The sequence below is a fragment of the Entelurus aequoreus genome, linkage group LG04 (assembly GCF_033978785.1).
Source record: "Entelurus aequoreus isolate RoL-2023_Sb linkage group LG04, RoL_Eaeq_v1.1, whole genome shotgun sequence".
In the NCBI taxonomy this organism is placed as follows: Eukaryota; Metazoa; Chordata; class Actinopteri; order Syngnathiformes; family Syngnathidae; genus Entelurus; species Entelurus aequoreus.
Genome location: NC_084734.1, coordinates 60,327,836 through 60,346,197, shown reverse-complemented (window position 1 = coordinate 60,346,197; position 18,362 = coordinate 60,327,836). Strand labels below are relative to the sequence as shown.

General features: G+C 35.5%; 2 protein-coding genes across 2 annotated transcripts in view; both read left to right on the top strand.

The window, feature by feature from the left end:
• Positions 1 to 18,362, top strand: part of LOC133648886 (m7GpppX diphosphatase-like) — a 375,169-nt gene that overhangs the window by 182,794 nt on the left and 174,013 nt on the right. The window lies entirely within an intron of this gene.
• The window catches only part of LOC133648887 (AF4/FMR2 family member 2-like), a 380,782-nt gene that overhangs the window by 247,433 nt on the left and 114,987 nt on the right, over positions 1 to 18,362 (top strand). Inside the window, 2 exon segments of the mRNA XM_062045401.1 lie at positions 10,076 to 10,136; positions 17,176 to 17,230. Of these exon segments, the coding sequence (XP_061901385.1) occupies positions 10,076 to 10,136; positions 17,176 to 17,230 (116 nt within the window).

The following is an 18,362-nucleotide window of genomic DNA, read 5'->3' as shown; positions in this document are numbered from 1 at the left end:
AAAAATATTTTTTTATTTTTTATTTTTTTATTTTAAAAAAAAATTAAATCTACATAGAAAAAACACAAGATACACTTTCAATCAGTGCATCAACCCAAACAACCTCCCCCATGCACACTCATCCACACCCACTCACACAAAAGGGGTTATTTCTTTCTGCTACCAATATTCTGGTTCCCACAACATAGACAACACATCTGCAAGGGACACAGTCCCTGAAGCACACATGATTGTATAGGCTGCTGGTCCACTAACATTTTCATTAATTACTATTTTTTATTTAATTATTTTTATATTGTTTTACTTTCTTTTTTATCCAATAAAATGTTTTTTATTTATTTATCTTATTTTATTTTATTTTTAAAAAAAGGGCCTTATCTTCAACAGACCAGGTTTTCAATGAAATTAGATTTGTTTAAAGGGTTTTTTAAACCAGGCCCAGTCCAGATAATGTCCAAGTCGGACTCAGCAACACACACCTTCATTCATGTACACAGAAAAAAATTAGGGAACACAACAGATTGCATATAATTTATAAACAAAATTACATTTTCAAAATAAGCATTTATGTACAGTCCAGATTATGTCCAGGTCACTCAAATTAGGGAACACAACAACAGATAGCATATAATCTATAAACATAATTATACTTTCAAAATAAGCCTTTGAGGACTTCCCATCTTTTTTTTAAATGTTTTTTGGCATCATTATCGTTTTCAACAATGTAACTTTCTAAAGTTAGAAAATACTGAATAAATGTTTTAAAGAAAGTAATACTAAGTGAATATCTGTTTTTGGCCTTAAAAATAAACATTTTACCGAGTACTATAATTAAATTGACTAAATCATGATTGTCAATGAACTCTCCTAAAATAACAGAAACCACATTAAGTTATGAAAGCAGTAGCACCCACAAGAACAAAGAAACATCCATGTATGTTCAATCTAAATCATACACTGTCCGACCCAAAAAAAATAGTTCACACTTTTGGTTGGACCGCCTTTAGCTTTAAATACAACACACATTTGCTGTGGCATCATTTCCACAAGCTTCACTAATGTCTCAACATTGGTTTCTGTCAAGAGTTGCATTCATTTTTTCTAGAAGCTTTGGTACGGATGATGATGAAGTGAAGTGAAGTGAATTATATTTATATAGCGCTTTTCTCTAGTGACTCAAAGCGCTTTTACATAGTGAAACCCAATATCTAAGCTACATTTAAACCAGTGTGGGTGGTACTGGGAGCAGGTGGGTAAAGTGTCTTGCCCAAGGACACAACGGCTGTGACTAGGATGGCGGAAGCGGGGATCGAACCTGGAACCCTCAAGTTGCTGGCACGGCCGCTCTACCAACCGAGCTACACCGGCCCTATGCTGACTGCAGTGTTTCTCCACTGTCATTAGCTGTCATTAGCTGCTGGACACTTCTTAACCTGATTTGAGTAGTTTCATCCTTATATCCGTGGTCGGAAACCTTCACAATCATAAAGGAGCAATTTTGTCCTCTCTTCCACTAAAAAAAAGTCCATAACGCAGCTACATTATTAAACTTTTACAAGCTTGTTCTGGCAAAGGAATCTGTCCATGCAAAATTAAACCGTCTATTTTCTTCTGAGATGTTTCTTTTCACCTCTGCCAGAAAGTTATGATCGCCAGGATTTGTTTGTTTATTAGTCATTCTTTGTCAATTAGTTAGCAACTTCTCCCTGAAAATTACAGGCGGATTTTCAAAAAACTTTCAGTAAATGTCAGAAATGGGATAAGGAACAAGTGATTCGATTTCAGAGGTGATCGGGATCATTGCTACTACATGACCTTAGTTAACTAAAATTAAATTAACTAAATTGGCTGTCAAAGTGTACCAACTTGTCAGGATACGTTCTCGTTCAGGTTCAAACACTGATGACGTATATTAAACAGACGAGAAGCAAGGAATCATGCAGAGACAGAGTTCAATTTGGCTCAATGAGGAGACACCTGTTTTGGGCTGTATTCTAGTTACAGATCCAAACTACGCTCTAAGAGTCCAGTCCGCGTGCTTCCTCTATTTATTTGTGAGGTCCCTGGTTACATCACTGAAGCTGTCGCTAGGGGAAGGGGGTAATCTCGACAACTCCAGTTAGACACAATATATGATTATATAAGAAATGCAAATGTGTTGACACTGGTGATATCGCCTTGTCTCTGCTCTGTCTGCTCACTCCCTGTTAAATGTTCATGTCACAGCTCACTCGGTGCAGGATTTTTATTCGCTACCCGACAGTTGCGTCTGCCTGTTATTCCTTTTGAAAAGACTTTCTTGCTGTTTGCCATTGGTGACGAAACTTTGTTACTGTTTTTGTAGCCTCATGCTGCAACCTTTTGGAAAACCTTTTGGTTTTTGGATGTTTTTTACAGCGCTTTATAGGCAGAATAGATCGAATCATATCATCAATCAATCAATCAATCAAAGTTTGTTTATTTACATAGCCCTTAATCACAAATATCTCAAAGGGCTGCACTAGCCACAACGACAGATCGGCTCAGATCCCACATCAGGGCAAGAAAAAACTCAACCCCCCACTCCCCGGGCAATCAGTGCAATGGATGTCGACTAGATCTAGTTAATAGTGTGAGAGTCCAGTCCATAGTGGGGCCAGCAGGAGATCATCTTGAGTGGAGAAAAGTCAGCAGTGTAAAGACGTCCCCAACTGATGCACAGATGAGTGGTCCACCTCAGGTCCCGACGTTGAACAGCTAACGCTCATTTGTGGTCACCTGATAACTCAGGGGTCACCAACGCGGTGCCCGCGGGCACCAGGTCGCCTGTAAGGACCAGATGAGTCGCCCGCGGGCCTGTTCTAAAAAAAATAAAAAATAAATAAATAATTTTTTAATTTTTTTATTTTTTATTTTTTTATTTTTTTTAAAAATTAAATCTACATAGAAAAAACACAAGATACACTTTCAATCAGTGCATCAACCCAAACAACCTCCCCCATGCACACTCATCCACACCCACTCACACAAAAGGGGTTATTTCTTTCTGCTACCAATATTCTGGTTCCCACAACATAGACAACACATCTGCAAGGGACACAGTCCCTGAAGCACACATGATTGTATAGGCTGCTGGTCCACTAACATTTTCATTAATTACTATTTTTTATTTAATTATTTTTATATTGTTTTACTTTCTTTTTTATCCAAGAAAATGTTTTTTATTTATTTATCTTATTTTATTTTATTTTTAAAAAAAGGGCCTTATCTTCAACAGACCAGGTTGTCAATGAAATTAGATTTGTTTAAAGGGTTTTTTAAACCAGGCCCAGTCCAGATAATGTCCAAGTCGGAATCAGCAACACACACCTTCATTCATGTACACAGAAAAAAATTAGGGAACACAACAGATTGCATATAATTTATAAACAAAATTACATTTTCAAAATAAGCATTTATGTACAGTCCAGATTATGTCCAGGTCACTCAAATTAGGGAACACAACAACAGATAGCATATAATCTATAAACATAATTATACTTTCAAAATAAGCCTTTGAGGACTTCCCATCTTTTTTTTAAATGTTTTTTGGCATCATTATCGTTTTCAACAATGCAACTTTCTAAAGTTAGAAAATACTGAATAAATGTTTTAAAGAAAGTAATACTAAGTGAATATCTGTTTTTGGCCTTAAAAATAAACATTTTACAGAGTACTATAATTAAATTGACTAAATCATGATTGTCAATGAACTCTCCTAAAATAACAGAAACCACATTAAGCTTCATAAACAAACCAATCCTTAAACACATTTTTTCAACTTCCACCCAAAACAAAGACACAATATGACAATACCAAAACAAATGCAGGGTGGATTCAGGCTCCTGACAACAAAATGGGCAATCATCTGACTCTGTCATATTCCATAATTTTAACATTTTCCCTGTGGGTAAGAAGTTATAAATAATTTTAATTTGAAAATAACGATTTTGCACATCGATAGTGGTTTCATAGATTAGTTTGAATATGGCATCCCATGGCAACGGGCAGTCAAAAAAGTCCTCCCATTTTCCATTTGTGTTGTATGGGGCAGCCTTCAAAGATTTCTTTATTAAATAAAAAGTATATATTTTTCTATTTATTTTAGTTCCTTTTTGCCAACTAACATTTCTTATTAGAGGTTTACAAACTAATAATTTAGTAGTTCCATAATGTATTATTTGTTTTCATCTTTTCCCAATTACTCCAGTTAGTTGATAAAATGAAAAGCTTGAGCAAGCATCACCATACATAGCTCTAAATTCATCATACTTCATAATTTTACCATTGTCATTGATAATATCATTGACAAAAATGATTCCTCTTTGAAACATATTTGTCCAAAAGAAAGGCTTACCATCTATTACAATGTTAGAGTTCATCCATATTAACTGCTGCAAAATATCGTCCTTTTTTTCTGGCACATAAAATTGAAAACACCACCATGAGTGGATTGTTTCCTCGCCATGTTTCCCAGCAGACTCTCTGGGAGGGGATCACTTGTAAAAAAAGGATACAATTTCTTTTAAAACAGTACATGTTTTTTGTCCAACAGGACATTTGTGTACCACTCAGTGTTTAAATCCATCTTTGGAACAATTGATACTTTTAAAGACAGACACATAGCTTCAAGGTTGAGAAGTTTCAGGCCCCCATATTCATACTCTTTGTACAAAACCTTTCTTTTAATCTTTTCTGGTTTGCCGTTCCAGACAAAATCGAAGACCCTCCGCTCATAAATCTTAAAAAAGTTTTGTGATGGAGCTGGTAATGACAAAAACAAATAAATAAATTGAGGAATAATTAACGAGTTGACAATAGATATTTTACCATACAAGGTTAGGGATTTCACTTTCCATAATTGCATAATTTTGTCCAGTTTTCTTAGTCGATTATCATAATTTACTGAGCCTAGATCTTCCAGATTTTCTGGGACAACAACACCAAGTATGTTAACTGGTCCATCTGTCCACAAAACAGGCACTTTGCATTCCATTCGAAAGGACGTTCCCTTTAGATTTCCGATCCTTAATATTTTACATGTATCATAATTAAGCTTAAGGCCAGATTGCTGTGAAAATATGTCCAAAAGATTAAGAAGGTTCCGCAAACAATGAGGAAAAATCGTATCTTTGTGAATCAGCCTTTTCTGACATGAACTTCATCAAGAACAAACACAGAACACGCCTCACTGATGCACATCTGCAAGACTCACTCAGAGTTGCAGTGTCAAGTTACACACCAGAGTACAACGCACTAGTTAACAGCATGCAATGCCAGGCTTCCCACTAACTGACAAAGAAACAGAAAACAGATTTGGTGTCCAGTTCAAAGTGTGACATGATTTAAAAATTTGAGAGTTTACTTTTGTATTTTACATGAGTTATTATTTGTACAAACATGGTGCAAAGTAATTCATGATTTGTTAAAAAATGTTAGTGGCTAGCTAGTTAAAATGGGATATTGTGATTTCACAAGACTATCTTAGAAGTGATCATTTGAAAATGTTCAATTTGAAAAATGCGCACTTAGAGAAAATATAAAAATAAAGTGTTGCATATTGATATTTATCTGTTTCTATATATATTTATTGTGAGAAATCATTAAGATGATCAGTGTTTCCACAAAGATAAATATCATAAATTATTAATAATAACAGAGTTAAAGGTAAATTGAGCAAATTGGCTACTTCTGGCAATTTATTTAAGTGTGTATCAAACTGGTAGCCCTTCGCATTAATCAGTACCCAAGAAGTAGCCCTTGGTTTCAAAAAGGTTGGTGACCCCTGGCTTAAAGCAATGGTCTCTCATCCAAGAAGCCGACGTTTCTCTCACGGTACACACAGATGCCAGTCTCCTTTTCCTCGCCTTCATCCCTCTCATCCAATCACCAGTCACAACACATTCATTGCCTCACAGAGTGTCAGACATTATAGAACTCTTTTCAAAAATGCACGTTTCCTCTACTTGGGTTTCAAGGAGAAATCTCAGAACCACATGCGGCTCTGCATATTTTCCACGTTTTGACACAAATGAAAAGCTTTTTTACTGCATCAATTAGTGTTAAATACCTTGATTCCAACTGAAAAATAATCAGTCATGCAGTAATTATCCAATAGGAAACTCTAAACAAATGTCTTTGTTAAATCTGTGCGGTGAACTTTTTTTTGGTTGGCCGAGTATTTGACAATACTTTTGTCTTCCGGATGAATGTGCTCTCCTCTACTGCCTAAAAAAACGAACCTGTAGACATAAAGCATGTTTTTGGTATTCAGTATCATCAATTATTCTAATCAGCACTAAAACTTGAAAGCCCTCCGAGGTCATTAACTGTTTTATGCAGTGGCCTAGCATGTGTTGCTAGTGCCCAGGGGCAAGTCAAGTGTTTACACATCCTAACAAGGTGTTGTGATTCGTTGGTCTCTTCCACCAAATTGGTATTGAATATAACTGTTTGCTTACTTTTGCTAGTGAACCACAAAGCAATATATATGCACTATACAAATCTCTGACAAGAAAAAACATGCAGAGTGGCACAAACTCTGACATTATCGTTCAATTATTTTAGTCAGATTTTTAAAATAACTTTATTTATTCTTGGTCAATTTCTTCTATCAGAATTTCAAATTTGCAAAAAAAAAAAACAAATAGCCCTGTTTAGCAAAACACAAACATCTTTTGCAGAGGAGGTTCGCTCTCAGGAGAAAATACAGAAGAGTACTTTAGAGATTGTAATAACTCTAATTTCTAATTACCGCCATTAATTCTGTTTTTGCTCTGTTCATTTGAATTTGGGGTAACACTTTAGTATGGGGAACATATTCACCATTAATTAGTTGCTTATTAAAGTAACAAAGACTTCATTTAGAGTTATATGGACACTAGGGGAACATATACGTAATGGTTAGGGTTAGGGTTAGGGTTACTAATAAGCAATAATCCTTAGGTTATTGAGGGAAGACTCTTAGTTAATGGCTTACTGGTTGCATAATAAGGCGAGGCAGAATAAAGCATTAATAAGTACTTAATAATGACTAATTAAAAGCTAATGTTACTAATTTGCATGTTAATAAGCATCTAATTAATGGTGAATATGTGTTCCCCATACTAAAGTGTTACCGAATTTTGGACTTTTAAAATGTGCGATTGTGTTTCCCCATAATCCAAGTGAAAGCATAACAAATATATAACATAACTCATTAGTCACTTCACACTTTGTAATTTTTAACACATTGCTATTGAATATAATATTTACTCTTTCATTAAAACAATGTAAAAATGGTGACACAAAAGGTAAACTGCAATTATGAAAAGACAATAATATTTAATTATTTATACAAATTTTGAGGTGCATTTTCACATGCTACTTGATTTATTGTTGGATGAATGACATACGACTCTTAAATAAACCTAAAGCATTGTTACTTTGGTATCATTTTTAATAAGAGAAATGTAAACAGAAACTGTTTGTTTTTGCCCATAAAACAAGCTTATTTTATTTTCCTGTCAGGACTCTTCCCTTCTGTAGAACAAAGATACAATTAGAACAGCAAAATGATACAAAGAAATGCATGCTTGGATCTGTGAGTCAAAACAAAATATGTCTCTGAGGCAGGGACACGCGCAATTGACTCATGTGGATGCCACAGTCAGCAAAGGAAATGTTTTTGTAACCTAAGGGGAGCAAAAAGGAGCTGTTAAAAGCAATAACCAGGAAAAGTCTGAAAAATTACACAATAAACAGAGGAAACAATAGGGAATAAATTCACCAGGGAAACTGTTGGGAAATATATATTTATATTCAGAGCATAAAAAATAACGACAAATTAATATTAATATTTGTTGTTATTTATTTTTATTTTTTAAGATGCTGTATACAATTTTTGTGTTGTTTTTATGCTTAAAACATTGATATTTAAGGCAACATATTACTAATATTAATTTGAATTCCCCGTCATAAGAACTGAAGTAGAAAATGTATTTGTTTTATTAAAGTGTACAATATTTATAGCCATATAGTAGATCACTTTTCACTGCTTTAAAATAAATAATAATTACATTTTAATGGTAACTTAATGGTCATTTAAATTGAAAGTGGTTTGTTGTCGCTATCTGCAGGGAGATGGAGTGCTGAGCTATGAATCCAGCAGAAAGGACGTGCTCACATGTTAATTTACTCAATATTGTTTTTATCAATGCAAATAATAGATGCCCCTTTAACAAGCCTTAAAATGTCCATATTTGATACTCTGGAGTCTAAACCCAATAATATGAGCTCAAATTTGGGTTAAAAGCCATCTTCACATTAACAATGTGTCATTTTCATGTAATTGTTCATGCATACACACAAGCTCCACGTGAACACTGTGGCCACACCAGCATCACACCTTTCTCAAACCCGACATCGTAAGTTAAATATATATATATATATATATATATATATATATATATATATATATATATATATATATATATATATATATATATATATATATATATATATATATATATATATATATATATATATATATATATATATATATATATATATATATATATATATATATATATATATATATATATATATATATATATATATATATATATATATATATATATATATATATATGTATATATAGTAGTAATTTAAAATGTAATATAGTGATTTGGCCACTCACAGTAAAAATAACACAAATCTTGTTTTTTATGAGGTGCGTAATAGTATATTGGATACTGTATCTGGGTGTGGTCACTTTATTGGAAGAATGAGACATACACCTTTAAGACATCACATTAAAATGAGATGTGTGCTGTAACATTAGCATGGGACATACACTGGAAAATCCTGCAAGGTTTTGTCTTTAAAATGTATTATTAGTTTTTATAAGCACTTGGACAACTCATAATCTAGTAACACTATTTCATGATAAATATTAAAACATTTACATTCCTGATACATTCCACTAGAAAAATCAGGGATCAGGGACTGTAAGTGTGCCTGTTTGTTTCGCCATTATAAAGAGGAACCTTGATTTACAAACTTCATTGATTCTTGAACAGGGTTTTTAAATGGCAAAGTTAGTGTTTTGATGAAAATCTCTTCATAAGAAACAATGTAAATATAAATAATAAATTCCAGCCTCAACTAAAGTGTGTATTTCAGTAAAAGTTAATCAAATTTGAACACAATATAAATCTCTATACAATACTGTATATTAAACAAATATAACAACAAGTGATGGATTAACTTCCCACTTAATAACAAAGCTAAAAACAACAACTAACTGAACTGTCTTCATTTACAGCCACCACACACACACACACAAACACACACAGACATGCACGCACACACAAACACACACACACTGTCACTAGCACTGTGGTGCAATCACAGTTTGAAATTACTAATCTCCTTAACTTTAACAGCTAGGTTGATACAATGATGAGGAAATAAAAATGATCCACTTTACCTTGTTGGTTAATCTTCTTGCCGTGCAACCGAAGAAAGGGGGTGGAGCATGTGGGGATATAGTGATTAATCCATCCATCCATCCATTTTCTACCGCTTGTCCCTTTTGGGGTTGCGGGGGGTGCTGGAGCTTATCTCAGCTGCATGAAGAGTTAAATTACTGTTACACATTGTTAACGACATTGGTGTCCCTGGTTTGTTTCAACACGAAATAAACATAATATTGTTTTTTAGTACAATAATCAATATTTATGAGGACGTTTTTTTTATTTAAAAATGACATATCAGAAAAATTGTGTGTTTCGAGGCACCCGGAACGTCGGCGAAGAAAAATCCATAAATTCCCTGCACCGTTTTATAAGCCGCAGGTCTCAAAGCGTAGGAAAAAAAGTGGCGGCTTATAGTTCCGGAATTCACAGTAAATGCTAACAATTTCCCTTAAAAAAAACTAATTGTTTACTAAATGTTATTTTTTTTTATCAATGATCATGGAAAGAGGAATGAGTCTGGATTGTTGACAAACACAAATCACACTTACAGTACACAACAAACAAATACTAAAGGGTGACACTTAAATGTTGTGTTACAGAGCGCTGTCCTGTATCATCTAACAAGCCAGCTGTGAAACCACCGACGGCGCCACAAAAGTCGTAAGTATGGCTGTCCTCTCTCTCAAAAACACACAAACACACATACCCAATGTCTGACCCGACGTTGTATTTGCCTCAAGGAAAAAATTAAGTTGGACTCGCGGATGAAATTCACTGCTGGTAGGAGAGAGAGGGAGAAAAAGATTGTGTGGATCAAAGCGGGAAAGTGCAGCTACATTAATTTAACGTGAGCCGGGGGCATATTGCAACATCTCGAGCTGCAGCCCACTCCACTTCACCGGCATAGCAACACAGAAGATTCATGGCAGGGAGAGATTTGGAAAGGCAGGGCTCTATGCTTGTAAATCTGCCACACAGGCCTAATGATTTTGTTTTACAAAATTAATGTTTTGCTAAATCCACCAAACAGAACATGACCAACTGCAGCTTTGGAAGTCCATCAAAGCTCTGATTGTATGCATATCATAAGATTAAAACATGTAAGGAATGTCAATCTGATCCAACATTAGCGTAGAATGTTACATGCTGAGCTGTCAATCAAAAATATAGTTCTATCTATCTAAAACAGGTGTGTCCAAAGTGAGCCATTTGCAGGCTGAGCTAACTACTTAATGGCCCACGGCACATTCTAAAAACACTATTAAAAAAAACAACTAATAAAAGTGGAATAAAAGAGCAAACATGCTAAAGGACAAAAAGTGTCAATGTTGACTCTTACAACTCTTCTTTAAAGCTGTCATAGCTCAGAAAATAATCATGAATCAAAATCAATGAGGTTATGAATTTTTGACCTATTCAAGGCTCCAATTACTTTACCTCCAAAAATCCTCTTCAAAAATTTTGGGGGGGGAGAATATTGCATATTTTGTGTGTTTGCCATATAAAGAACAATGTTTTATTTCACAACAAGGGCATACAAAAACATAAGAAATAATAAAATGTTATGATAGACGGATAGATATGAAGTTCATTTTGATACTTAAGCGTTATAAATAAAAAAAAAACAAATGTATGACTTAGAGTATTTCTAGGAATTTTATGAGTGGGACCCATTTTGATCCCCAATATTTTTCATTGCTCAAAAATAATAATTAATTAAAATAATTGTTGTTATGACTTATTGTCCTATTTAAGGGTTCAATTAGTTCACATCAAATATTTCACTTTGAATTTTTTGAGGAATAAAATATTGTATATTTTGGTCATAAAAACATTTTTTGTTCAACTTTATATCAACATATAGACCTGAAGTTATTCTAGAGAATTAACATTTAATAATAAATGTAATACAAGTAATATGACTTATGTGGCAGTCGCAAGCTGTCGTGCGGGTTCTCAGGACCACCAAGGAAGGACATTGCTTCGAGCATGGTTGACTTTATTTTATTTTTTCAAATAAAACCTCAGTCTCAGGTCGCTTTCGCTCTGCATTCACTGCTCGCTCTCCCGGTCGCTTTTCAGCCGGCCGCGTCGTCTGCGTCTGCCTCTTGCTCTCGCTCTCGCTCTCTTCCGCGATGCATGCGTTGCTGGCTCTCCAACTCCTTCTGCCCCGTCGTTCTCAGCTGTGGCTCTTTTACACACTAAGAGGTGATTAGACGATTGTGCCCAGCCAGGCGATTCCTGCACCTGAGGTTCGCGGTGTCGAACTTGGCGCGCCCCGCCTCGCTGCTCGCTCGCCGTCCCCGCTTCCTCGCCGCCATCTCGGAGTTGGCCCCGGCGGGGCACGCCTCGCTTTCGGTCTGCCGGCCCCGCCTCTCCACAACTTATTTTTAACATCTTTATGACTGAGACGCTTCCAAGTCCCCGGGGCCAAACTTGAGGGATCTCAACAGGGTGAAGGAATCTATTTATTGTATTGGTTTTGAAAATGAAAAGTGTCAAAATGGCCCCTACATGCTTTAATTTTTCAGTATATGGCTTTCACTGGAACACGTTCGGACACCCCTGATCTTAATTGTGTGAAATATGGAACACAAACCGTCAATAATACAAATTCATATTTTCCAGTGCTGTCATTTTTTTTAATAAATCAAAATAATCAAGCTTTTGAATTTGGATTAATCATGGTTAATTATAGGTTATTACTAGCTTGCATAATTTAAAATAACCTAAAAAAAAGCCAAATATCTTGACACAAATACAATTTTATCGTCAGAATGTCATGCAGGAACTCATTCTAAATGTTTTACTTGATAGCACATCGTTCATTTTCTCCAAACTTGCTAACAGTCTTTTCTAAAGTCCAGTCAGGTTTTATTTTTAAGCGAAATTTGTCAGCGAGCACAACATTCAGAGTCTCCTCACGTATGCCTTGACCTGATCACTGAGCGTATAGCAACCCACCTTTCAGGTGTTTATGTACATGCTGACCTGAAAGGACCATGTACATAAAAACATGTGTGATTAATCTGTGTAGATACGTGATTAATGCGATGTTGGTTTTTTGCAATTAATCACGTGTTAACTTGTTATTTATAAGAGCTCTAATTTTTATACATACACATATGGATGCATATTATAATAAATTATATATTTGTATTTAATACACTTTTAGATATTATTTTTGTATTAACTATACAATTAATTTTCTATGTTGTTACTCATTAAAGTAGGAAATTCTTAATACTTGGCCAAAAGATGATTCAATCATCCTGCAACAAAAAGTCAAGCCCGTTCTGAAGTAGCAGTCATTTCGCTTCATTGGTGAATTAAAGTCAGAGGCTAGCATTGATTACATTTCCTACAGGAAAAAAATTTGTCGGATTTGAACTGCCGAATTATCATAATTATCAGTATATGTTTTATATCACTTGGGAGTGTAATTCGAATATTTTAGGTTTTATTTACCACTTTTCCTTGTTTTCCTGTGTTAAAGGAAATGCATTATTATTGTTTGAACAGCAAAATTACAAACTGCCAAAACAAAACAATGTGGGAACAAGTCAATCAATCAATCAATTAAAGTTTACTTATATAGCCCTATATAAATATATATAAATATCGTAGTAATAGCTGTCAACTAAGGAGTCAGGCACCCTGTCTAGACAATCATTCAGCTTTAATTGAACAAATTGTTCATAGATGGGTTTTATAATGTGATGTTTTATTGAAATGTCCAGCGGGGACAACACGGAACAACAATATCAAATGTTTCAATAATGCACAAAGCCAAACATGTTCTGGACCAAAAATCACTCCATATTCTCTACTGCTCGCCAGTGTTACCATATCTGAGTTATTGTGTAGAAATATGGGGAAATAACTACAAATGTGTACTTCAGTCACTAAATCTGTTACAAAAAAGATCTGTTGGAATAATACATAATGTTGGATACAGAGAACATACAAACACTTTATTATTTAATCAAAAATACTGAAATTCAACGATTTGGTAAATTTGCAAATAACTAATGTTATGTACAATGCAAACTATAACCTGCTGGCTGCCACCCAAGAATGTACAACAATTCTTCTCAACTAAAGAGGAGAAATATAACCTTAGAGGAAAAAATAACTCAAAACATTTGTATGCACGTACAACACTTAAGACCTTCAGCATATCAGTATGTGGAATTAAATTATGGAATAGATTAAGCAAAAAAGATAAACATTGTACTAATATGATCCAGTTCAAGAGGTTGTTCAAATTAAAAGTGCGTAAAAAGTACAAGGAAGAAGAATTGTGAGAAATACTTTCAACCTTATTGAAAACGAGATATTCTTCATTTCAGTATGTTAATCATGGATGACATCATTATTTATTGCATTGCATATTAATCATTCCCTGTGTTACAAAAAGAAGACAGTAAATGAATATATGCATTTGTAAATGCTCTGAAGTGGAAATGTATTGCAAACACATGCAGAAGAAATTTAACTCCAAAAACGTGTATCTCAGATCAATGAAATGCATTGAAATACATTTAATTGGTGCTCTCCCCCCCTCCCCCAAACAAAAACAAAAAAATTTGCATTTTAAAAAGAAAACACATTTTTAGACAATACATTTTGGATAAAAACAATAAAATAGAATGTACTACTAACAACTACTTTATAAAGTAATGAACATTGTTAAGATTTACATCATATACCTTGGAGACTGGACTTCTACGGTATCTCTTTTCAGCTGCTTCTCCATTAAACACACCTTCAGCAGCTTCTCCATATTTTCATGGATAAACATCTGCCGTTTAACATTCTTTGCTGGCGTTAGACTTATTCTGCTTCAGTGTGGGGCAGACTAGCAGTGCTATGCTTGAATAGGTTCACCAATTTGGCAACACACTTGGTCATGTTGATGATTTATTTCTTTAATTTAAAGAATATCTCACTTCACACTCACATTCTTCCTTCCTATGGTTGGAAAAACAAAGTTATGTCCATATCTAGCTATAAGATGATGCTAACAAGTAATACCAAATGTTAAGGGGTTCACTGTGACATTAGGGCTATGCCAACTAGTGGGGGATGCTTGAAACTCACATTGTTGCTCGTAACTTTAAGCATAACAATTAGCTGCGAGACAGCTCTTATCTCAAAACACTTTGAAGTTGGAGCACTCTTAAGTTGAGGTAATGTAATAATAAAAATATTAAATTGCAATGCGTAAGTCAAATTGTATTGGTCATTTATAGATTGCTCACTGAAATACTGTAACAATACCTAACATTACAAGGCTATTGAATTTTAATTGTTTTAACTTTATTTATTCATAACCATTTTTTTATTGTTGTGATAAGTATCATAGCATCCTAATTATTTAATTTCTAATGTTTTCATTCTACATTTATATTGACCAATGCACATCTCCCTGACAGTCGAGATCCCTGTTCAAATTTCTCCCACATGCCCAAAAACATGCTTGTCAGTGTACCGTATTTTCCGCACTATAAGGCGCACCGGATTATAAGGCGCACCTTCAATGAATGGCATATTTCAAAACTTTGTTCATATATAAGGCGCACCGGATTATAAGGCGCACCTATGCATCCATTAGATGGAGCTGCGCTGAAGGGAACGTCAACAAAACAGTCAGATAGGTCAGTCAAACTTTATTAATAGATTACAAACCAGCGTTCTGACAACTCTGTTCACTCCCAAAATGAATAAACAGCTGTTTTATTATTTAAAAAAGTAAAGTCAGTGACGTGGTGTTTTGTTTATCTTTTAACAACAGCAAGGTATAACATGTAGTGCAACATTTGTATCACATAGTGGAGGGGAACTTTTCCCTGATTCAATAAACACGTAAAAAACAGTGATACTGTTACGGTAAATCAAACATTAGTGCAATCACAATATAGTAACACTCGAAATAGTGCAGAGCAATAACAATATATCAATAACTCAACGTTGCTCAAACGTTAATGTCACACAACACAACACACAAAATAAACATGTAAAGCTCACTTTATTAAGTTATTCCTCATCCACAAATCCCTCAAATTCTTCTTCTTCAGTGTCCGAATTAAACACCATTGATTCTTTTATGTTAAATTCTCTCGCTGCTGCTCTATTCCCGTGTTCTACTGCGTGACTGATCGTCTTAAGTTTAAACTCTGCGTCATAAGCGTGTCTCTTAATAGGAGCCATTTTTGGGTTAGAAGCACTACTTTTTCTACGGGGGAAAATGAAGTCGGCGGCTGCTTACCGTAGAAGAAGAAGCGCTTCTTCTTCTACGGGGGAAAAATCATTTGGCGGCTGTTTACCGTAGTTGCGAGACCTAAACTTTATGAAAATGAAGTTTAGGTTTGTTGTGGCTCAATATTGGTCCATATATAAGGCGCACCGGATTATAAGGCGCACTGTCAGCTTTCGAGAAAATTGGAGGTTTTTAGGTGTGCCTTATAGTGCGGAAAATACGGTAATTGTTGCCTGTAAGTTGTCCATACACATGTCGGTATGACTGGTCGTTTGTCAGTATGTGTGTACTCCAAGTCAGCCGGGATAGGCTGCAGCTCACCCGCGACCCTCATGAGGACAAGCGGTGTAAAAAATTTAAAAGAGTTTTCGTATTTTCATTGTGTTGTGAGGACTCATATTGTGTCGTCGCACAGCTTAATAGTTAGGTGTGAGGTTTCATTTAAGTTCCTAAATGGGCTTTAGAGCTCAATGAAAGGTTGAATACTGACTGCCACTCGTTCTTTCTTGCATTTTATTCATTTTCCCTCCACATTTCCTCCTCTCCCGGGTCTTTGCCCTCCTCTTCCCTGTCATTATCATCTCCATCTTACCTCCCTATCTCCCTCTTCCCATCTGTCCCTTCTTATGAAATAAAGTATGACTCCATTTTTCATTTATCCAAATATATCTATCATCGCCTATGTGCTGCACTGCGCCCTTATCTGTGATGCTTTTCTCATTGCGCTTCACTCATTCACGACTCGCGCGGTCCCAACTGAAAACGCCGCAGCACCGGAGAGTGTTTTTTAGGGGCGAGAGCACTGAAGAGAGCGCTTCGTGAGGCGGTAAAAATCCCTTTAGGGGATTCTCCTGTCATAACAATAGCAATGCTATCTCAAAATAACAGTAGCATGCACGGATGGTTTATATCAGGCAATAAAAGTTGCCAATGCTCGGCGCATAAATACAGAATCATTTGCTACCGGGGAGGTCATCTTACACACAATCACAAGTATATGTGCATATAGTGTATGTTTACTTTTGTTGCAATTGGAAGATGAGAACATCTTCCTTCCATGGGACTCCTGACTGAGTGGGCTCTCTCTTCTTCAATCAATCAATGTTTATTTTATTTTTATTTTTTTATTTTTATTGTTACCAAAGAATACTTGGCAGCAGGTCAGCAGTTTTCCAGACAAAAAGTTTCCAGGTGAAAAAACAATCTGGCTTCTCTCTCCAAACTCAGAACATCTGGTTGTTTTTTGTTTTTTTTACACCACAGTCTATCGTCCTCTTCTTCAGTTCCTAACATAAGCCAGCGCTGCTTTGGCTGTGCAATTAATCCATTTGCCATGAGGACGACACTTTACAGCTCACAGCACGCCGTATTCAAGCTAATTGAAGCAGATGTTGAGGTCAGGGCTGCAGTCAAACATGTTCTTTTCTATTAATGCAGAATGCTGGAGGATGACCTGAAGATCAGCAGCGACGAAGAAGAGGCCGAGCAACAGGTGAGTTTTCCCTGCAGCGTATGCGTTGCTCAGTTTCGTTTTGACTTTCAACTATTTGCCTTTCATTCATGCACAACCGGATCTTCTTGGTACTGATTAGTTCGTCAGTCTCGACATCTGTTTAATTCATTTCACTGAAAGCATTCATCCAAATTTTAAATCAATTTCCTGCCTCGTGTCATCAGCTGAATCATGCATCACACCATTTGCAATCAGCTAGAAATTAGGTAACCGTATAGGCAAAATACTGAAACTGGAGGTGCAGTTCATCCATTCATTCAGCAGAACATTGGTGAGGTCGGAGGTCATGTGTGTTGGACTAGAGGGCCTGACTCTCAAATCTCTGTCATAGTTCAACTGTCAATGACAGACTCATCTCAGATGTCGCGTTTCTAGCTTCAAAGAGCTACTATTTTTATTAGGGTTCTTCAAAACCTCCACTGCCTCCAGAAATGGATTGACATTGACATCAATGTCTACTTCTGATGGTAATCCCTCATCCTCTCTCTTTGGTTTGGTTTCAACTCAGGCTGCAACTAAGAACTATTTTAATTGTCAACTAATCATCAACTCTCCTCAGGATTAGTCGACTATATCAATTATGCGGTCACCTAGGATTTACTAAAGGTTTACTTGTACTAAATTAAACAAAGCTAATCTACTAAACGTACGCAAAGTAGATTGCATATGTTAAGTGAGCAGAATAAGGCGTGCAATCCATTTTGTGTTTCTGTCTTCAATAATACGCAAAATATATGCTGATCATCAAATCACCCACAATACTGGGAGGAGAAGATGCAAATATATTTATTTAGCATGCACAATGTGATATATCAACACTAATCACCGCTTTCCATGCACTATTTGGCGTTTTATTTAGCATGTGTCGGAAGGACGTGCATACCGACAGTTCTACACAGGGCTTCACAAACAGACGATGGACAGACGAGAATCCTCCACCCTATATTTGTGTCAACATTTTGTGCGGTCAGAAATAAATAAAAAAATTAGACATATCTTCTATTCAGCAACATCATTTTATAATTGTATAGCTGCTAGAGGACTTTAAGGGATGATTAAAACAAATTGAGTTTTGGTGTCATTTAGTATTTTTTAATGGTGTTAAGTGACG